General features: G+C 42.6%; 1 protein-coding gene across 1 annotated transcript in view; it reads right to left on the reverse strand.

Annotated features, from left to right (window-relative positions):
* Positions 1-17293, reverse strand: part of bsna (bassoon presynaptic cytomatrix protein a) — a 99604-nt gene that overhangs the window by 13426 nt on the left and 68885 nt on the right. The window contains exons 4-9 of the mRNA XM_070839798.1: positions 14693-15151; positions 4750-10149; positions 3913-3954; positions 3131-3301; positions 2362-2618; positions 946-1879 (exon numbers count right to left, since the gene is read on the reverse strand). Of these exons, the coding sequence (XP_070695899.1) occupies positions 946-1879; positions 2362-2618; positions 3131-3301; positions 3913-3954; positions 4750-10149; positions 14693-15151 (7263 nt within the window). The remainder of the gene's footprint in view (positions 1-945; positions 1880-2361; positions 2619-3130; positions 3302-3912; positions 3955-4749; positions 10150-14692; positions 15152-17293) is intronic.

The following is a 17293-nucleotide window of genomic DNA, read 5'->3' on the forward strand; positions in this document are numbered from 1 at the left end:
ACAAGAGTAGACTTCATAAAGTTTTTATGCCCTAAAGGGCGTAGAAAGCAAAACAATAGTGACATATGAAAAATCCACAACAAAGGGAATTTGTCATCATAGCATTCACATAAATCATTCATAGCACCTACAAAATAAATGTGCAATGTGGAATGAAAGGAATGGTTTCGATCAAAGTCACAGAGTTACAGTTATAGAGCACATTCGGTATTCATGGCATAAGAAGGTTTTGACTACACTAAACAACATAGAGGTCAAACTAAGATAATGACTGTGAGAACTTGTGCAACGACCCTGTTCCAGGTCTTTAATTTTTTTATTCTGCTGATGATCTGTCTGTACTAGTTCATCAAATGTACGTTGTTGATTTTGATCAATATTTTGTCACAGGGGTTACTGCAGGAAGTCCTGAAGACGGTATGGTATGGACGTATGGACAGAAAGCAACAGCATCCAATCTGATTAATTGAGGCCACGCTATCAAAAAGCGTTCAATATCAGTGGTGAGTTGTGATGATGACTTTGTCAAATTTGACATAATATTTAGTTCATAATAATGTGGGTTTAAAGTCAAATTATAACCAGGTCAACCAAAACCAGTACATATTTATGTATATAAAAAAGTGTTGCTTTTTAACTGACCATGAGGTAAAATATAATCTAATTTTATTAGCATGAAATTTTGCCATTATTTAGAGGTCTCTGTTGTTAAGAAAAATAAGCAATTACAGCAAAAATAGACGTTTGCTCTGTCTAGCTGATAACAAGCATCATGCTGCCTTTAAAATGTGCTGTCCTTTTATTTTGAGCAAACCTCATTTCCACTGTAGCTATGTTATCTAGACTGTGCCCTGAATCAATTTTAATTGCTTCATTCTCTATAATTATCAATTCATCTTTCAGTGTGTGCTAATGTATGTCCCAGCACGGTTTGCGTGACTTTACCTGGCTCTGGAGTGCTTGTTGTTGATAGAGGGAAAGCCTGGCCTTGGTGTGCTCGTCTGTGGTGGGGCTAAGGGGCTTGGGGTCTGACATGGACCTTTGGGTGCTCTTGATGGGTCGGGGCACAGAAGGGTGTCGCTGGGGGGACTCAGCTGTGTAGGACTTCTGCTGAGGTGTTACATGGGCCTTGTTCAGCCTCTCGCTGGATAGAGATGTCTCCAGCAGGCGGTGAGGGGACACCGGAGACACAGGAGAGTAGAGGACTTGTGGGGACTTGGGGATGGTCTGCTGCTGCCGGATGATGCTGGAGATGGACTCGTTGTGGAGGTGGTTGTGAGGCTGGTAGTTGATATCAAGGGGGTCAGGGCGGCGACGCTCAAACTTGGCTGCGTTTGCAGCGATGTGCTGCTGCTGGCGCTGCTGGGTCAGAAGGTCAGAGCTGGATTGCTGTGTTCCTGTACTGGTAGAGGAAGAATATGGACTGACGGTGGTTGGCACACTGAGCTGGGGGGCTACTACAACCTGTGACTGGGCCTCCGGGTCAGTCTGGCATGCTAGAGATTGTCCTTTTTGGGTCCGCTCAGGTCCGGAGATGTAGTGCACAATCTCTACTTTATTTGGGTCTGGGACTGTCACATGTATAGCTGGGGAGACTTTTCCTAGGTGCTCAACTTCTGTTTGACAAGACATTTCCCTGATGGTCTGGACGGCGATACTGGAGGAAACCATCTTGGAAGCATCGGTTTTAGTGTCAGATGCTGCGGTGGACGTGGTGGCACTGCTGCTGCCAGCAGCACTGGACTCAGAGTGCCGGGAGAAACGGGAGCGTCTTCGGCGGACTGGCTGCCCCGTCTCAGCCTTGTCCTCGTCATCGTCTGTCTGGACTGAGCAGTCAACACTGCGACCACGTCTTCTGGTACGATGACGCATCATGTACCTGGTGATGGAGAGAAATGAGGAACAAAACAATAATTCCATATATTACAAATGCAAATTACATACCAATCCATACTTTTTAGGCACCTGCTGGTACCAATTTGTACAACATTCATTTGTCATGTTAACACTGTTAATTGTATTTTAAAACAGGGTGACAAAATTAGGGTACTGAAAAAACGTTTTGGTAGCTATGGCATTACCCCATACGTACAATAACATTGAAATACAATTTGCAGGCTGTATTAAAAAGTGCTAACAACATATCTCCTCACAGAAAAGTGAAATTGTTTATAAATTATTCATAAAGCCTGCATCTACATCTCAGCTTGTGCCTTGTTTTTTTTTTAATTATAGAAAAATGTTAAGTAAATAGGAATACTGTCAAGGTAATCATTGCATACACACACATCCACCAACCCAGAGCCACCCAACCACACACATACACAAACACACAAACACACAAACACACAAACACACTACCTCTCCTCCCCGTCTTCATCATCTGTCTGCACACAGCTGTCCACGATCTTGCGCGGTGAGCCGTAAAACACCACGCCATCTCCGTCCAAACTGTCCCTGCTCAGCCTGGTCATGGAGCTGTGTTTCCTCATGTTGCTCCTGGTCTCCATGTGCTCCTCCTGGCTCCTCAGACACATTTCTGATGAGGAGTTGGGGAGGGAACGGGAGGCCAGCTGTGAGTCGATGTAGGGGTGCAGGGGCTGTCCGTTCACATCCAGCTGAAGAAAAAAGAAATGTTTTCAGGTTGCTAGCTGTCAATGTCAACATCCCATCATTGATTTAATTGAGACTGAAAAGGCTTTGCATATCACAGTCATAGAGGTACACTAAAGAACTGGTCCAGACATACATGCAAACATTATGAGTTGTAGTTTGAGAAGTCAAGTCAGTTAACAGTTAAACAGATTACTTTTGGAAATAATATTATACTTCCTTTGCACACTAAATTTCATACCTTTTGCACAATTGATTTTACAGACACTTAATTTCCTTTGCCAGCACAGGTGTTTCATGACTTGTCAGAGTATGTGTTGGTGGCTTAATAAACCCCTTGAGATCAATTTAGCGTTAGAGAATATATCATGGAAAAAAAGGGAAAGAAATAGGACAAAATTCTTCTGCATTCTTATGCCCTAAAAGTTAATGCCACTGCTGACGAAAAGCTGAGGCTTCAACGTTAATGCGAAATATGTCACATCACTCATCTGTCGGTGTTACTCATTCCTCTCACCTGCATGCTCTGAGCTGAAGCAGCTGTTTTCTGCCTCCTCTGCTCTACAAGTTGCTGCTGGAGCTGGTGCTGTAAAGATTGGATCTGATCTAGCTGGGACTTCTGCTGGGCTAGCTGCTCCCTCTGGAGAACAAGCTGTTTCTCACGTTCGTGTTGTTGCTGCTGTATAACCTAAAAAAATGTTGGGTGAAAGGGGAACAGAACACGTCGGCAAAAACGTAGAGATAGTGTAAAAACAGAAAAGTATGGAGAAGCAAAGCACAAGAGAGAGGTGAGAGTGGATGGTTGAGAGGAGAAGAAACGATCAAACAAGAAAAAAGATAAATAATGGAAAAGGTGAAAACAAATGAAAGAAACAAAGAGAGAGAGACAGTAAAGACAGAAGAGGACAAAGGTTGTTGACTTCTGGCACATCTGGTTGTACAGTATAAGAGATGAAATCTTCAAAATGCAAACCAAATCACAAAATGTCTGAAACTGAATGTGACATGGAGTTATTCTTATGCTGATGGATTAATTTTGAAAATGGTTCCAAGTTAGTCAAACTTCTATATTGCAAAAAACAAGAATGGAAGCGCAATGGAAGTGCAGCATGTATTGATAATTGCCGTTGCCAGTCATATAATGCTCATAAGAAAATATTTGATGCATTTTCTTTGTTGCATACATGATGACAGGCTGGTGCAAATAAGGAGTTAGAGTTTTTTCTTATACTGTAGGTAATGAGATGCATATTAAACATTCCATCTCTAGTTCATTCCCATTAAAGAAGGCTTCCACACCTGTTTAAAAGAGTTAACTTGAAAGATTTTCAACTGCTTTTTCTATCAAAAAAGAAGAAAATTGTCATGTTAGCCCTTTTGTTAACTGTTAAAACATCTTCACAAGGCTATTAGGAGCTGAAAGAAGCAATATATTCAAATGTGTATTCAAATAATCATTAAATGTCATCAACATAATGGAATCCATCTTTTTCTTCATATAAATCAGACCAACAAATGGAACATGAAACCATTTTTCAAACAAAACCTGAGCATCATCAGGCATCAGTATCTATCACACATACATACTACAAGCATGTTCATGCACACTTCATATACAGGAAATGTTGAGTAAAATGAAAAACATACATGCAAAGGTAATGCAAGCTGGTTGCAATCATAACATGAAATAAAATATTCTCTAACAATTACAGAATTTTAACGCCATCTTCTGAGGGGATATTTAATGTTCTCCTTGGCCAAAAATTTTAATTCAAATTTAAAACTTTCACAGGTTTTTAGTCTTTACTGGTAGTTTTTGAAGAGTTGATATGAGCCATGCATTGAAAGGCATGCATATACTGTATATAGACTGTTTTGAAACATTTTTTTGGATAATTTTTGGCAAAGATGTACTTTATCTTGCAGAGCAGGTCCATTTACTGGTTGCACACCAAAGACATGACATTGAGAGATCAAAGGTAATTCAAGTAATGAAAAATGACACAATAAAATACAACACAAGTATCACGACAACACAAAACAACAAAACTAACCAATATCAAAAACAAAGTCAACCACCACAAAACATCAAACACGACACCACCTATCAATTCCACCTTTTGTTTCTCCCTCTACCTGTTCCTTGATGCTTTGCAGCTCCTGTAACTCTCTTTGCACCAGTATCTGCTCCTTCTCCCTGTGCAGCTTCAACTCTATTCTTTCCCGTTCCAGTTCCTCCTGCAGGCGTAGTTGCCGGAGTTTCTCCAGCTCCACACGCTCCCTTTCCATCTGCAGGAGCTGCTCCTGTTGCCGATGCAGCCTCTCTGCCTCGGTTTCACCCTCTTTGTGTATGGCACCTGGTGGAGGGAAGGGAGGAAGACCTCCTGGAATGGGCAAACCACTTGAGGGGGCAGATGGGCCCAATGGAGGTTGGGTGTAGCCATGTGTGTGTGATGGAGCTGAGGGTGGATAGGCATGGCCTGCTGGAGGCTGCTGTTGTGGCTGCTGAGCAGTTGTCACCTGTTGCTGCTGCTGTTGTTGTTGTTGTTGTTGTTGACTGTGCAGGTGAGCCTGGGACAGGTTTATTGGCTGCTGCTGTGGCTCCACTGGTATTACAATTGTTCCTTGTCCTGAGGTTACCTCTGTTGATGTGGAAGTCAGTGTGGCACCTTTACCAAGGTAAACCGGTTCATCCTGGACTGCAGAGCAACTAGTTGTCATGGACACAGACATTGGAGCACCTACTGGTGCTGAGGTTGTTGCAGCAGCAGCAGTAGTGGCAGTGGTTGATGTTGTTTGGAGAAGACCTGGTGCAGGATAACGAACTGGCGCTTGTCCCGGTAATTGCATTCTTGGGTTCATTGGTAGTCTGGTAAGACTGGATAAGGGCACAGGCGTCATGTTGGCAGAAGGGTATGGCCTGTAAACCCCCCTCAGTATCGGGCGAAGAACAGAGGCAGGCTGGGTTGTGATGGGAAGTGTAGAAGCGATGGGTGTCTGAATGGTGGAGTAGATCATCCCATCAGAAGACCTTATAGCAGCAGGGTACATGGCTCTGAGACTGGCCTGCCTGGCATTGATAAGGTTGGTTAATGCTTGACTGTGGGAGATTGGCTTCCCATCTAGTCCAAAGAGCAGGTTTTGTCTCAGGCCAAGACCTGCTGCAAGTCTTGAAGCCCCAGGCCCAGTTCCTCTACCCAAACTACCAAACTGCATCAAGTCTGGGTTGCTTCCATAACGATCCATAGAATTGAGTGCTGCACACATTCGGCTGATCTCCCTGGCAGTTGTAGCACTGTACTGAGCCAAATTAGCTTCTTGGAAGCCAGCAATGTCACGAGCAGAATAGCCATAGTCTGAACTGATGTTAGACAAGGAATTATATCTCCTTATAGGTAACGTTTGGGCTGTGATCTCTCCTCCATGTCGTAAATCTGTATAGGAGCCATACTGCATTCCAATATACCCATAACCCTGTTTCATAGCATTTATATCAATGGCAAGCTCTCCAGTGGGTTGGGGGTGTGGTTCTAATTTAGTATGGTAAGACTGTAGCCCAGCTTCAGCTAGGTTTGTATCAGACATCGAAGGCTGGAGCCTACCAGGGAAAGGCAATGTGTAGGCCTTACGTCCATCCATTGGATACTCATGGTAACTCCCAGACTGTCTTTCTTGGTCAGACTCATAGCTGAGGGGTGGGGCAGATGGAGGCCTTATGCCTTCTTTCTCAGAACCACCAACACAGCTTCCACCAAATGGAAGTCGGTAAACAACATCACAGCAAGCTGGTTGGTTGTCAGGTTTAATTTGGCCTCCTGTCAGATCCATAGCATCCTGTCCCTCTTCTACCTTCACTAGCTGAGTAACTGCCCTGGCCTGCTCTGGCCCTCCGTCCATCTGTACTACCATGCTATGTGGAGATTTGCCTCCTGACATCAAACCAGGAGGACTGGGCTTACCTTTCAGCTCAATGGGACCAGTGCCATACAGCTCAGAGTTAATGACTGGTGATACAGCACTGACCACAGCTGACGTAGAGCTAGTCTGTATGACTAGCAAGTCTTTTTTCAGTGAAGGTGGGATCTGGCCAGTAAGGCCATACCTGGCCAAAGCAGATGCCTGTTGCTGATGATGTTGCATCTGATGGTGATGCTGCAACTGCTGTTCAAGAAGCTCTTGTTGTTTCTGCAGTTTCTCTTGTTGTTTTTGTAACTCTTTTTGTTGGACGCTCAGGTCTTCCAGCTTGGCATCAATTTTTGGTATTGATGGGTCAGTTGGAGGTGAAATTGGTGGTTTGTTGTGGGAAAGACACACGGCTGAACCCATGCCCTGACCCAGATCCACTCGGTTTTGATGGGGATCACCATATACTGTTGGCTGTTTTGGCTGGGTCATGAACATGGAAGCAGCCACAGTGACACTCACAGTGGTTGGTGTGGTGGTCTCCTGGGTGTTCAGGTTCATAATAAGTGGCTGTACAATTGTTGAATGTCTGCTACCCTCTGATCCACCGTGGTATTTCCTGCTCTCAGTGGCCAAAGAGGTGAGATCCATTCCCTGGTCAGTCATGATAATAGGAGCTGGTTTGGTGGCTGTTCTGAGGTCTACAACACTTCCACCTTGGATCATATGGCCCTGCTCTACCCTAGATGTGCCTGGGACTGTAGATATTCGACAGAGGGAGATATTATCCATTGACATGGACCCTCTGGTGTACATGCTGGCTGTCGTGACCATACTTGTCCCCACATTAACCTTTTCCACTCTTTGTGTTCGGTAAAAGCTCCGTGTAGGAGACTGTTGGTAAGGTGGCGTGTCTGGAGGGCTGCCACATGGGGAGTAAGCATCAAATGTTGACTGGCGGCTAAATCGAGTTGGTGAAGACAGGGGTGACGTAGCAGTGTTGACTGTCATTGGCCTAGCTGGGCTTTGAGGTGGGGAGTATGGGGCATCCTGGGATGACTGCTGTCGATAGAGCCGTGGGGAAACTGATCGATGTGATGTTTGGGTTCCCTGAGCCATCACTGGAGATGTAGGCCCAGAGCCACCTGACTCCATTCGTAATGCTGAATTGAACGTCTGCGTAGAGAACTCAGCGGTAGCCCTTCTGGAAGGCGAACGGGTGGGACTCTGTGGTGGTGGCGATGGTGAAAGAGGAGGACTGGTGCTCCTGTAATAAGTTGTGTACTTGGGAGAACGTGGCTCAATAATTCTCTCAGTGGAAGATGTTGAACTGTCGCGCACTTGGACACCCCTCGTCTCCCCTACCCTTCTGGTGATCACTTCTCTTTGACTGTAGGCCTGGGTAATCTCTGCAATTTTGCTGCATACACTTGAGACTGTAGCTGAGGATGTGGCAGGACTTCCCGTGTGTCGGCCATATGCCATACCAGACTGAGTAGTAGTCATAGTGTGGCTTGAACTGGTCTGAGAAATAGTCACTGCATCTCGGGCATAAACTCCATAAGCTGCAATAGTTGTGGCAGCCACTGTTGGAGTTATTCCATTCTTTCCTGCTTGGCTTTTGATCCTGTCTTTGTGTCCATCCTTGGCAGAGAAGTGCTGTGTTACACGGACATCGGGAATTCGTCCTCCAGTCTCAGCAAAGGAGACAGGAGCTGAGATCTGGGTGGGACTGGTCCCTGGAGTTAGGAGTGCATTGCTTTGTTCCAGTAGCTTAGCAAAGGCTGAACCTGTGTCTAGGAGCTGTTTGTCTGGGTAGGAGCTCTCAATCTCAATCTCTACTTGCTCATCGGTGGCCTGCTGCATCTTGGTGATGTTCTGAGACGTTTGTCGGATCTCCTCATAAATATCTGTTTCTGTCTCTGCTGCCTCATTGTCATATCCTGTTTGATCTTGTTCATATTCGTACTCGTCATCATAACCTTGTCCATTCACGTCCTCCTCGTAGTACTGCCCATGTCTTCCATGTTGCTGCTGTTGCTGCTGTTGTTTCTGTTGTTTTTGAAGCATCTCTGCCTTCCTCATCATCTCCTCATAAACCTCCTCAGCACTCTTTAGCGGTTTGGAAGTTGAAGATGGTGCTGTGGTGGTTGTTGTTGTTGATGATTTCTCTATTGGTGAGTAGAGAGACATAAAGGTAGGCAGGTTGTACTCACTGCCTGACTTGTAAAGTTTGGACTCGTATCCCTCAGCCTCAGAGTCCAGACTCTGGGGGGAATATTCAGAAGCAGAAGAACGGTGGAGCTCTTCCATTTCTGCAGCTTGTCTCAGCTCTTCTGTTGGAGAAGCATCTTCGATAGGTGAAAGATTGCTAGGTGGTGTCTTGGACCTCTCTCTGCGTCTCTGAGCCCTAAGCTCCTCCTTATCCCTCTTGGTCTTTCTTGCTGTGCTTCTTATTCTCTGTTGTTCCACCTCCCTCATCTTCTCTTGTTCTCTCAGAAGTTCCTCTTCCTCTCTTAGCTCGTCCTCCTCTGAAGAGTCTTCAATGGTGGGAAGAAGAGGGCCGTGGGAGCGGTGGCGTGCTTTCCTCTGCTGCTTGGCTTCCTCTAGCCTTTGCCTCCTGCTCGGGCTACTGTCACTGTCCTCCTCCATTGACGAGATGGAAGTAGGAGACTGGCCTGAGCCATATGAGGATGAAGTCGCTGGCAGAGTGGAGGAGTAGTCACCACGAGAACGCTCCTCAGGAGATCCTGTAAGGCTTTCCATCTCTAGCTCTGGTTCCCGATCAAGGCTCAAGTCGTTTTCATTGCTCAGTTCCATGTCTCTGCTGTAGCTATTGGTGTTATTGAGTTCAATAGTTTTGAAGCGCCTCAAGCCTCCTTGGGATGCCATCACATCTTCCTCACCTTCCTCCACTGAGCCTTTATAAACATCGGTAGAAGTTTTAGTTTCCTCCTCAAAACTGCTTGAATGGTGTTGAAGGCGTCTTTTCTCTTTCCCTGAATCAGAGATGGTGTGCTTATGGTGGCTTTTCTTGGGTTTCTGGTAGCCATATCCTTCATCTTCCTCATCTTCCTCTTCCTCCATCTCTTCTTCTTCCTCCTCCTCCTCGTTTTCTTCATCAGCACTCATCTCCATTATTTGCCTCCTCATAAACTCCTCATCTGTCATCTCTGTGGGCTCTGCCTCTTTTTCCTTCTTTTTCTTCTCCTTCTTATCCTCCTTGCCTTCTTTCCGTTTACCCTCCCAGTCTCCTCCATCTTCCTCTTCCTCCAGTATGTCTTCGAGTTCCTCATCAGAGTCGTATGCATCTGGTGGGATTGACAGGGAGCGTGGCCGCTGCTTTCCTCTGTCATCCAAGTCTCTGTGCTTCCTCCCCCTTCTGTCTACCTTCTCTTCAGATAAGCTCTTCTCCAGCAACGGCCTCATGGAGCTTTCTAGTTTGGTGATTTCAGAAGGGCTCGGTGGAGAGCCCCGTCCACTGATCCCCCTCTCACTCAGCTTCATCTCCTCTTCCTGGATTAGACCTGTGATTTCACTGTGGGAGCTGGAGATGCCATCAGAGGAGTAGCCGGTGTCACTGAGGCTCTGAGGGCTGCGCGATAAGTCATGGGTGCTGTTGTTTTTTGTATCCTATAGAAAGAGGAAGAAAGAAAGAAAATGCATTAGATTTGGGAAAGCTAGGGTTTTCAATGTAAGTCATAATTTATGCAAAGTGTGAGGATGTGTTGGTGCTGGATAATTTCATAAGTATGCAAACAATTTAAGCCCACATTAATTTAGATGCAGATTTTTAGATTTAATTTTAAAGATTTATCTACGTGCAAATGTTTTTTTTGTATTTAAGCATAAAAAATATCCCCAGATTGATTGATTCATCATCTGTGTAATACAAGACTTATTTATTGATGAAACTTTTGACAGACAACAAGATAGTACCACAGTGTATCAAAATATGTCATCATTCTAATGCATACTAAAACTGCAGTCCTCACCTTTTCATGAAAAAATAGTAGTTGTAAATATCACTGGACTTCATTCTGAACTTTCAAGAAGCAATAAAGCAAGCTTGAAATCTCCCTTGAACTCTAAATATATGGTGTACATACAAATAACATGGAATTCATTCAAATGACTGAACAGATTTTTTAAAAATGCATGATTAATTTGAATTATCCATTATCATTTTTGGAACATTAGATACCAAGTAATTAAGTGGCTAACAGCTGAAGTTCCTAATTCCAAATTCCTAAATAATTTTGCTTCATTATTACAATTGAAATATTTAATAAAGATAATAAATTAATGCAACAATAAACCTCATCAAAAACATTCAGAGTAGGCTGTGATTTTATTCAAAAAATTTCACATGATGAAATAAATGACAACATTAAGAGAAAAGACATAATACAGTTCTCATTAAGTGGAGAAATGATTTGTTAACAATTTTTGAGCCATTGATGGAAAGATATAAGTCACACTGTGTTTTAGTGAGAAAATTTGAGTTTTTTTAACGGTGAATGCAAAGTAACATAGTGAAGTTAACATGATTGGAACATAAAAACTATTAAAAACTCATTCATCAATGGCTCTGTCTCAGATGTCTGTTATTAACATGCCAAATCATAATCTCAAAAGGACTAACCTGGTAAATGAAAGGGGGGATTGAGGAAAGATTACAAAGTTGATAAAAAAATTATAGATATCTTTTCAATAAAACCTCTTACAATGGTTACAGCACTTCAGAGGAGACTTTACTTGAAGCTTTCTGCACTTTAAATTCCTAGCAGCCACCACCCCCAATGAGGAGACTCTGTTCAGACTTTGAAAAGGCCCAAAGCAGCCAATCTTTATAAATATTTCAGCAGGAGTGATGGCTGCTGCTGAGTAAGAAAAGGCATTATTCCACTCCCTCTGTGTTTCTCTCTCTGTCACTCTCTCTCTCCCCATGTCCATGAAGGCCTTGCTGCCACTTGCAGCCTCAGCACTCTGTGAGGTGGGAATCAATGACATGCTTCCCAAACAGGCAAGAATGTCGCACACTAAAGGAGAAAGTAATTGGTTTAACTTAAAATAACCAGACTCGATAGAAACCAACAACTCTCTCTGACAGTTATTTTGTTTTGTGAAATACTCAGTGTTTTGCATACAAGGCCATTATAATTTTCACAATAAGGCTGTACTGTGCTCACCAAACTGAATAGAAATATTATTACCATTGAATTTTAGGGACATTTTTACACAAAGAGACAATTTGTTCAAGAAGTACAAGAAAAAAAACAAACTTTAAATAAAGAGGTGAAGAGTCTGAGTGATTGTTGATAGCATGAAATGCTAAGGAGAAAAACGATGGGAATGAAATGGGAACTAACATTTTCTTTTTTCAGAGGAAAGATAGCAACACATTGACATCGGAAATACAGTACTGGATAGATAGATAGATAGATAGATAGATAGATAGATAGATAGATAGATAGATAGATAGATAGATAGATAGATAGATAGTTGGGCATATTGCCTTTCATTTTATTTTTTGGAAGAAAACACCCATAAAGTATTTTATGGATAAGTGACCTGTTCCAAAACTAGATTACTTTAAAATGACAGCAGGCAGCAGCTAAGAAACATGCAGGAAAAAAATCTAAAATATTCATAAGAAAATAATGGGGGATTTGTGTCCAAAACATGCAGTACATTTCAAAGAAATTACTTTCTTTACTTTGCCAGGGGAAAAGGGAGTCCAGCGTCATTGGTATAAAAATTGAAGTTTTGTTTATTGTCGCTTCTATTCACCAAACTAATGTAATCTCACACCTCACCTCACCTTTACACGTATGTGTGTTAACACAAGTCATCTCAAATATGTAATATAGGTCATTCACAGAGGTACGAATGGCCTCAAGACACAACTGTTATTCATCTACTTACATCACAAGTCTAACACAACGTTCAAAATAAATATAGGATCCATTATGATGTTAAAAAAGACACACAACACAAACTTCCCAAGTCACATGGCCATGTGGTCCATGTGCCACATGCGTCACTTTTTTTCTTCATGCAATATTTGCCTTTTTTGAAATGTGTCAATGAACTTTAATACTAATGTCAATGAAGTCTTTTGTCTAATGTTTTGAAGTGTTTCTAGAGACCTGAAGTTCCTCCCACTCTCCTAGGTGGCCTTAGCCTGCTTCCATTCCTCGTTGACCACATCTCAGATTTCAGTGATACAAATATAAATTAGGTCCGCTAGTGCGCTCAGTAACAACTGTTTTCACCACTTGGAAAGACAACTGACCATTAAGAGCTTAGTAGGAATTCCATTAATTTGAAATTCAAATATTTGTTCGAACACTGGGAGAAAAGTTACTCGAACTGTAATGACCTGTTCGAATTCAAAATTTACAGTCTATAAGTGTAACAGACTGCCTGAAGTAGTTTGTGATTCAGCAGAGGGTACTCTACAATTCAATCAGCTTGACCTATTGAACGCCCTATTAACCTATGATCAGTTAACCAAGTTGACACCAAAGCATTTGAGAAGCAGTGTGTAGAAATATTTTGGTCTTGTACACCAAGAGATGTTTAAATAACAAACCAAGACAGGTTTGTCAACTTTGTCCAAAGCAGCTGTCTTACTCTACAATGACAACAAATCTAGCATTACTGACTCACCTGCTAGCTTGCCACCCAGGTGAGGCAGCAGAGGCACCACGGATGAGCTGAGCATGAACATGAACTGTACAACCTCATCTGGCTGCCTACTAATGTTTTTTGGGCTTCTACGGAGCCCAACTGTGTGCTCCTGTGCGTGTTGTTTTGGGCGCCTCTGCGACGCACCAAGACCATTCGACCATGTGCAGCAGCGTGGTGCATTAAAATTCATTTGAACAAATTGCATATGATTTCAAATTCTTTTGAACTTGATTTTTGGAAAAAGTGATAAACGTGGTAGGAATGGGACTTTTAATGAGGATGCCATGTTCCTACATAGATTAGCTGGCTAGTCACTTAGAGTAGCTTCGAAAATAGCAACAGGAATATAAGATTAATGCGCGTTGTACGAGTTGTTATAGTCGCTTTTCCAAAATAAGTACTATCTTAGCCTCGATTCCACTAGCTTCAGTAACTCAGTCAGCCTTTCTGAAATGCTAGAACATTCCTGGGGTTTTCTTTTCATATTTTAATGTAAATGGGCATATTCAGCTATACAATCCAGTTATACTATGTGGTAACATTTGAACACCTTGTAATCTTAGCTGAGGCAAGGCAACAATCATTTTGATGTTCTACAACTCCTATGAGCGTATCTCAATAGCTATGCATTAAGGTATATGTTTTGGCTGAATGCTAACAAAATAGACATGATACTTAAAGGACAAAATGTTCAAATTTGACAGTCCAGTGTAATGGAGATATATATTTGCAGAAAACCCCAAGAACATGTTTCACCTTCATGAAAACAATGTTGAGAGAAGCCTATTGTGTTAGAGAAGCTGGTGGAACAGAGGCTAGCTAGAGTAGTCAACACCACACCATCACATTAGATACTTCCTTCATCAAACTGTCTGGGCAACACCTGGTCTTTGTTCAGGTTTAATAGTGGGATACGTGAATGTCTTCGGGCTGTTCATATAATATGTGCATATTCAAACAATAGTACAGATGTGCAGTATTCCTGCAAAAAAAGCAGATGCTGCATTCAGTCCAATAACCGTGCTTCAGTGTGTGCTTGTCGTGTAGTTTATATAAGTATCATCTGGATTATAGCCCTGTTATCCTTTACTTTTTCTCATATCTCAGCTGCCAGGGCTGTAAGGAGTTTGGAGGTTCAACGAGGGCAAACCCCTGCAGACTACACATGTGAACAGGAACAGGAGTTTGCAATAAAATCATGAAGCTTGATGAAAAAACTGTATGAATGTGAAGCAGGGCCACAGTGAAACAGCCATGCATATTGACTTAACCTGCATACATACAACAGTAGCCCTTTTTGGTACACATGCCTGTATGTTATCCCATGGTTTCCACTGAATATTCACTGAAAATCAGCCTCATTTATTTTAGTTGTCCTTTCATTGCACTGCATTTGGTTTACTTTTGGTCCTTCGCCATAGCTTAACATACAGAGTAGTACACCAGACTAAAGCAATTTTAGAAAAAAGATCTGACTTACATCATAGTGCCTGGACTTCTTAATGTCCTTGATTGGTGTGATCTGCTCCCCTTTCTTTTGGGAGGGTTTGGTCTCTTTGGCAGTTTGGCTCTCAGGCTCGGCCTTGGGCTTCTCCTCTGTGGGTTTCGTCTGTTTCTGGGTCTCAGTTGTCGGTACTGGTGCTGTAGCTGGTGTCGTGGTCTTGGTGTCAGTCGGCTGTTTGGCAGTGGTGGGCGCAAATGGTCCGCTACTGCCGGTTCCTGCATGCTGTTTCTGCATCTGTGACTGTACGGGCTTGGGACCCTGCTGACTGGTGGGTTTGTGGAGTGGGCTTTGTTGACTGGTTGGTGCCTGGTGACGGGGTGAACCCATTGGCTGGTGCTTGGGAGACGGATGAGGAACAGGAAGTGGAGGTTCATCGAGACCCCCTCCGGACATCAGCCGCTGGGTCTGGCAGTTGAGACACAACCATTCCTTTTTCTGAAACACAGAGAAGACAAAAGCCGAAGACAGTTAACGACAACAAGCCTGTTTTCCACAATATTACCGAAATATCGTATTGTTATAGTGTTGCTATAAAATGGTCAATAAAATGTTTTTGAAGACACACGCTGCATTTTTATTGTAACCTCCCACATCCAATGTAGCTCCTTGTAGCTCAAAGTTTCAACCAAAAAATCAATTGATTTGTAAAATACAATTTGCAGAGCTAATAAAATTATATTTGAATGAAACGTTGGTGGCTTTAATACCAGAACAGTCAAAAAGTCAACAGTTAGGTTATTACTGCTCAATAGCAAATGGTAAAGACTGCAAGACTGGGCAGCTCCCAAGTAAGTGTGTGTGTGTGTTTATGTGTGTGTGTGTGTGAGACAGAGAGAGAGAGAAACCTCTTTCCTTCAGCTACTCCTCCAGGGGTCACACTAAGATGATACATTCTTATTCAGCCTCTTGGGTTAAGTAAGATTGACGGTAAAACCACTGATTAATATTCTTAACGTTAAATATGTCGATTCCACTTAAACAGCAGACTGCAGACGCAGCTGCAAAAACACACACACACACACATAGTGCTCTCTGGAAATCTAATTCCCAGACAGAGCTGTCAGGCAGCAGGCTAAGCTAAGCTGACGTACTTTCTAAAAAGACAGTCACACTAACAGCTACACCCTATTTTTATCTCATCAGGTCCACTCACTTCACACACTGTGAGGCTATTTGATGAAAAATTAGACTGAAATGCACACACTTGCACTGTACATTGCATACAATATCCCCAGCAGAGTTTAGACGGATAATGTGTGTCAGAGTGTAACTGTCTGTGCATTTTGAAAAGTCTTTGACACATATCCAACAGTTCCAAAGAATTCAGATTCCTTCAAATTCCTTTGAATGTCTTTCTCCCACCAAAATGATTTGAGCTCCAGGTACATGAAGAAGCATTTTCAAACGAGGAACAAATGTGAAACAAACATTTGGAGCTTGAGATCAGATTTCATTTGATTGTGCTCGTCTTTCTCGACATAAATTGTAAAATTATGACAACAATATTTCATTTATTAGACGGTCGCACTATTATGGAACATCCTGAATATTGTGACTCAATGTAAACACTTATGAATAAAATATGCATTTTTCTCTACTTGGCCTAAGGGTTTAAAAAAAAAAGCCTCTACAGTACAGAATGTACCGTAAGATGCTGACCCCTTGTGTGTGTGTGTGTGTGTGTGTGTGTGCATTTGGCTACCTCTAAAGAAGCAGCACGCTTTCTACTGTATGTGTATGAGCACAATATATGTGTGTGTGTGTGTGTGTGCGTGGCACAGTGCAGTACTCCATCACTCAACCACTTTGCCTACGCAGCACAATGAGGCCTTCCCTCATCATACATCACACACTGAAGTGGAATCAGTCCCAAGTACTCCTTTAACTATGAAAAAATACTTCATCTTATATAGACTCTAAGGTGAACTCATTCCTTTACCCAGACATTCAGTACATGTGTGTGTGTGTGTGTGTGTGTGTGTGTGTGTGTGTGTAGTGCAGAGTACGCCATCACTGCACCACTTAACCTACATAGCACAAACAATCTGGCCCTTTCTCCTCCTGTCAATAACGTTCACTAAAATGCTCCATCAGTCCTAATTCTGCATTTTCTCTCTTTCTCTCTCTCTCCCTTTCTAAATGTCTATCCAATCTGTTTAGAGTGGCACTGTATTGTATTTTATACTTTACCTCCTACCTGTGACCCTGGCGGATAAGCGGCATTGACGATGGATGGATGGACTTTACCTCCTAGCTTTCTTTCTATTTTTCAGCAATCTCTCCCACTCTCCTTTAACATATTTTCATCTTCTTTTACTTATTGCTCTTTTCTGCTTTTTTTTCTCTTTGACTGCTTCATAACTTTTTACATTTCATCAAAGGAAAAATCAATATTTCCTCGCTATCTATTACACGAATGAATCGAATCCACACAAAACTGTGTAAATGACTGACCACTGTGTGCAACCCTCATTTTCCCGCTCTGCCACAACTCATCAATTAAGGAGACACGTTCCTCCTATTTGTTCCTGAGGGAAACTGCATCATGTACAGGCAATGTGCACTGTTGCCTTGTTT

Source organism: Pempheris klunzingeri, chromosome 11 (assembly GCF_042242105.1).
Source record: "Pempheris klunzingeri isolate RE-2024b chromosome 11, fPemKlu1.hap1, whole genome shotgun sequence".
Classification (NCBI taxonomy): Eukaryota; Metazoa; Chordata; class Actinopteri; order Acropomatiformes; family Pempheridae; genus Pempheris; species Pempheris klunzingeri.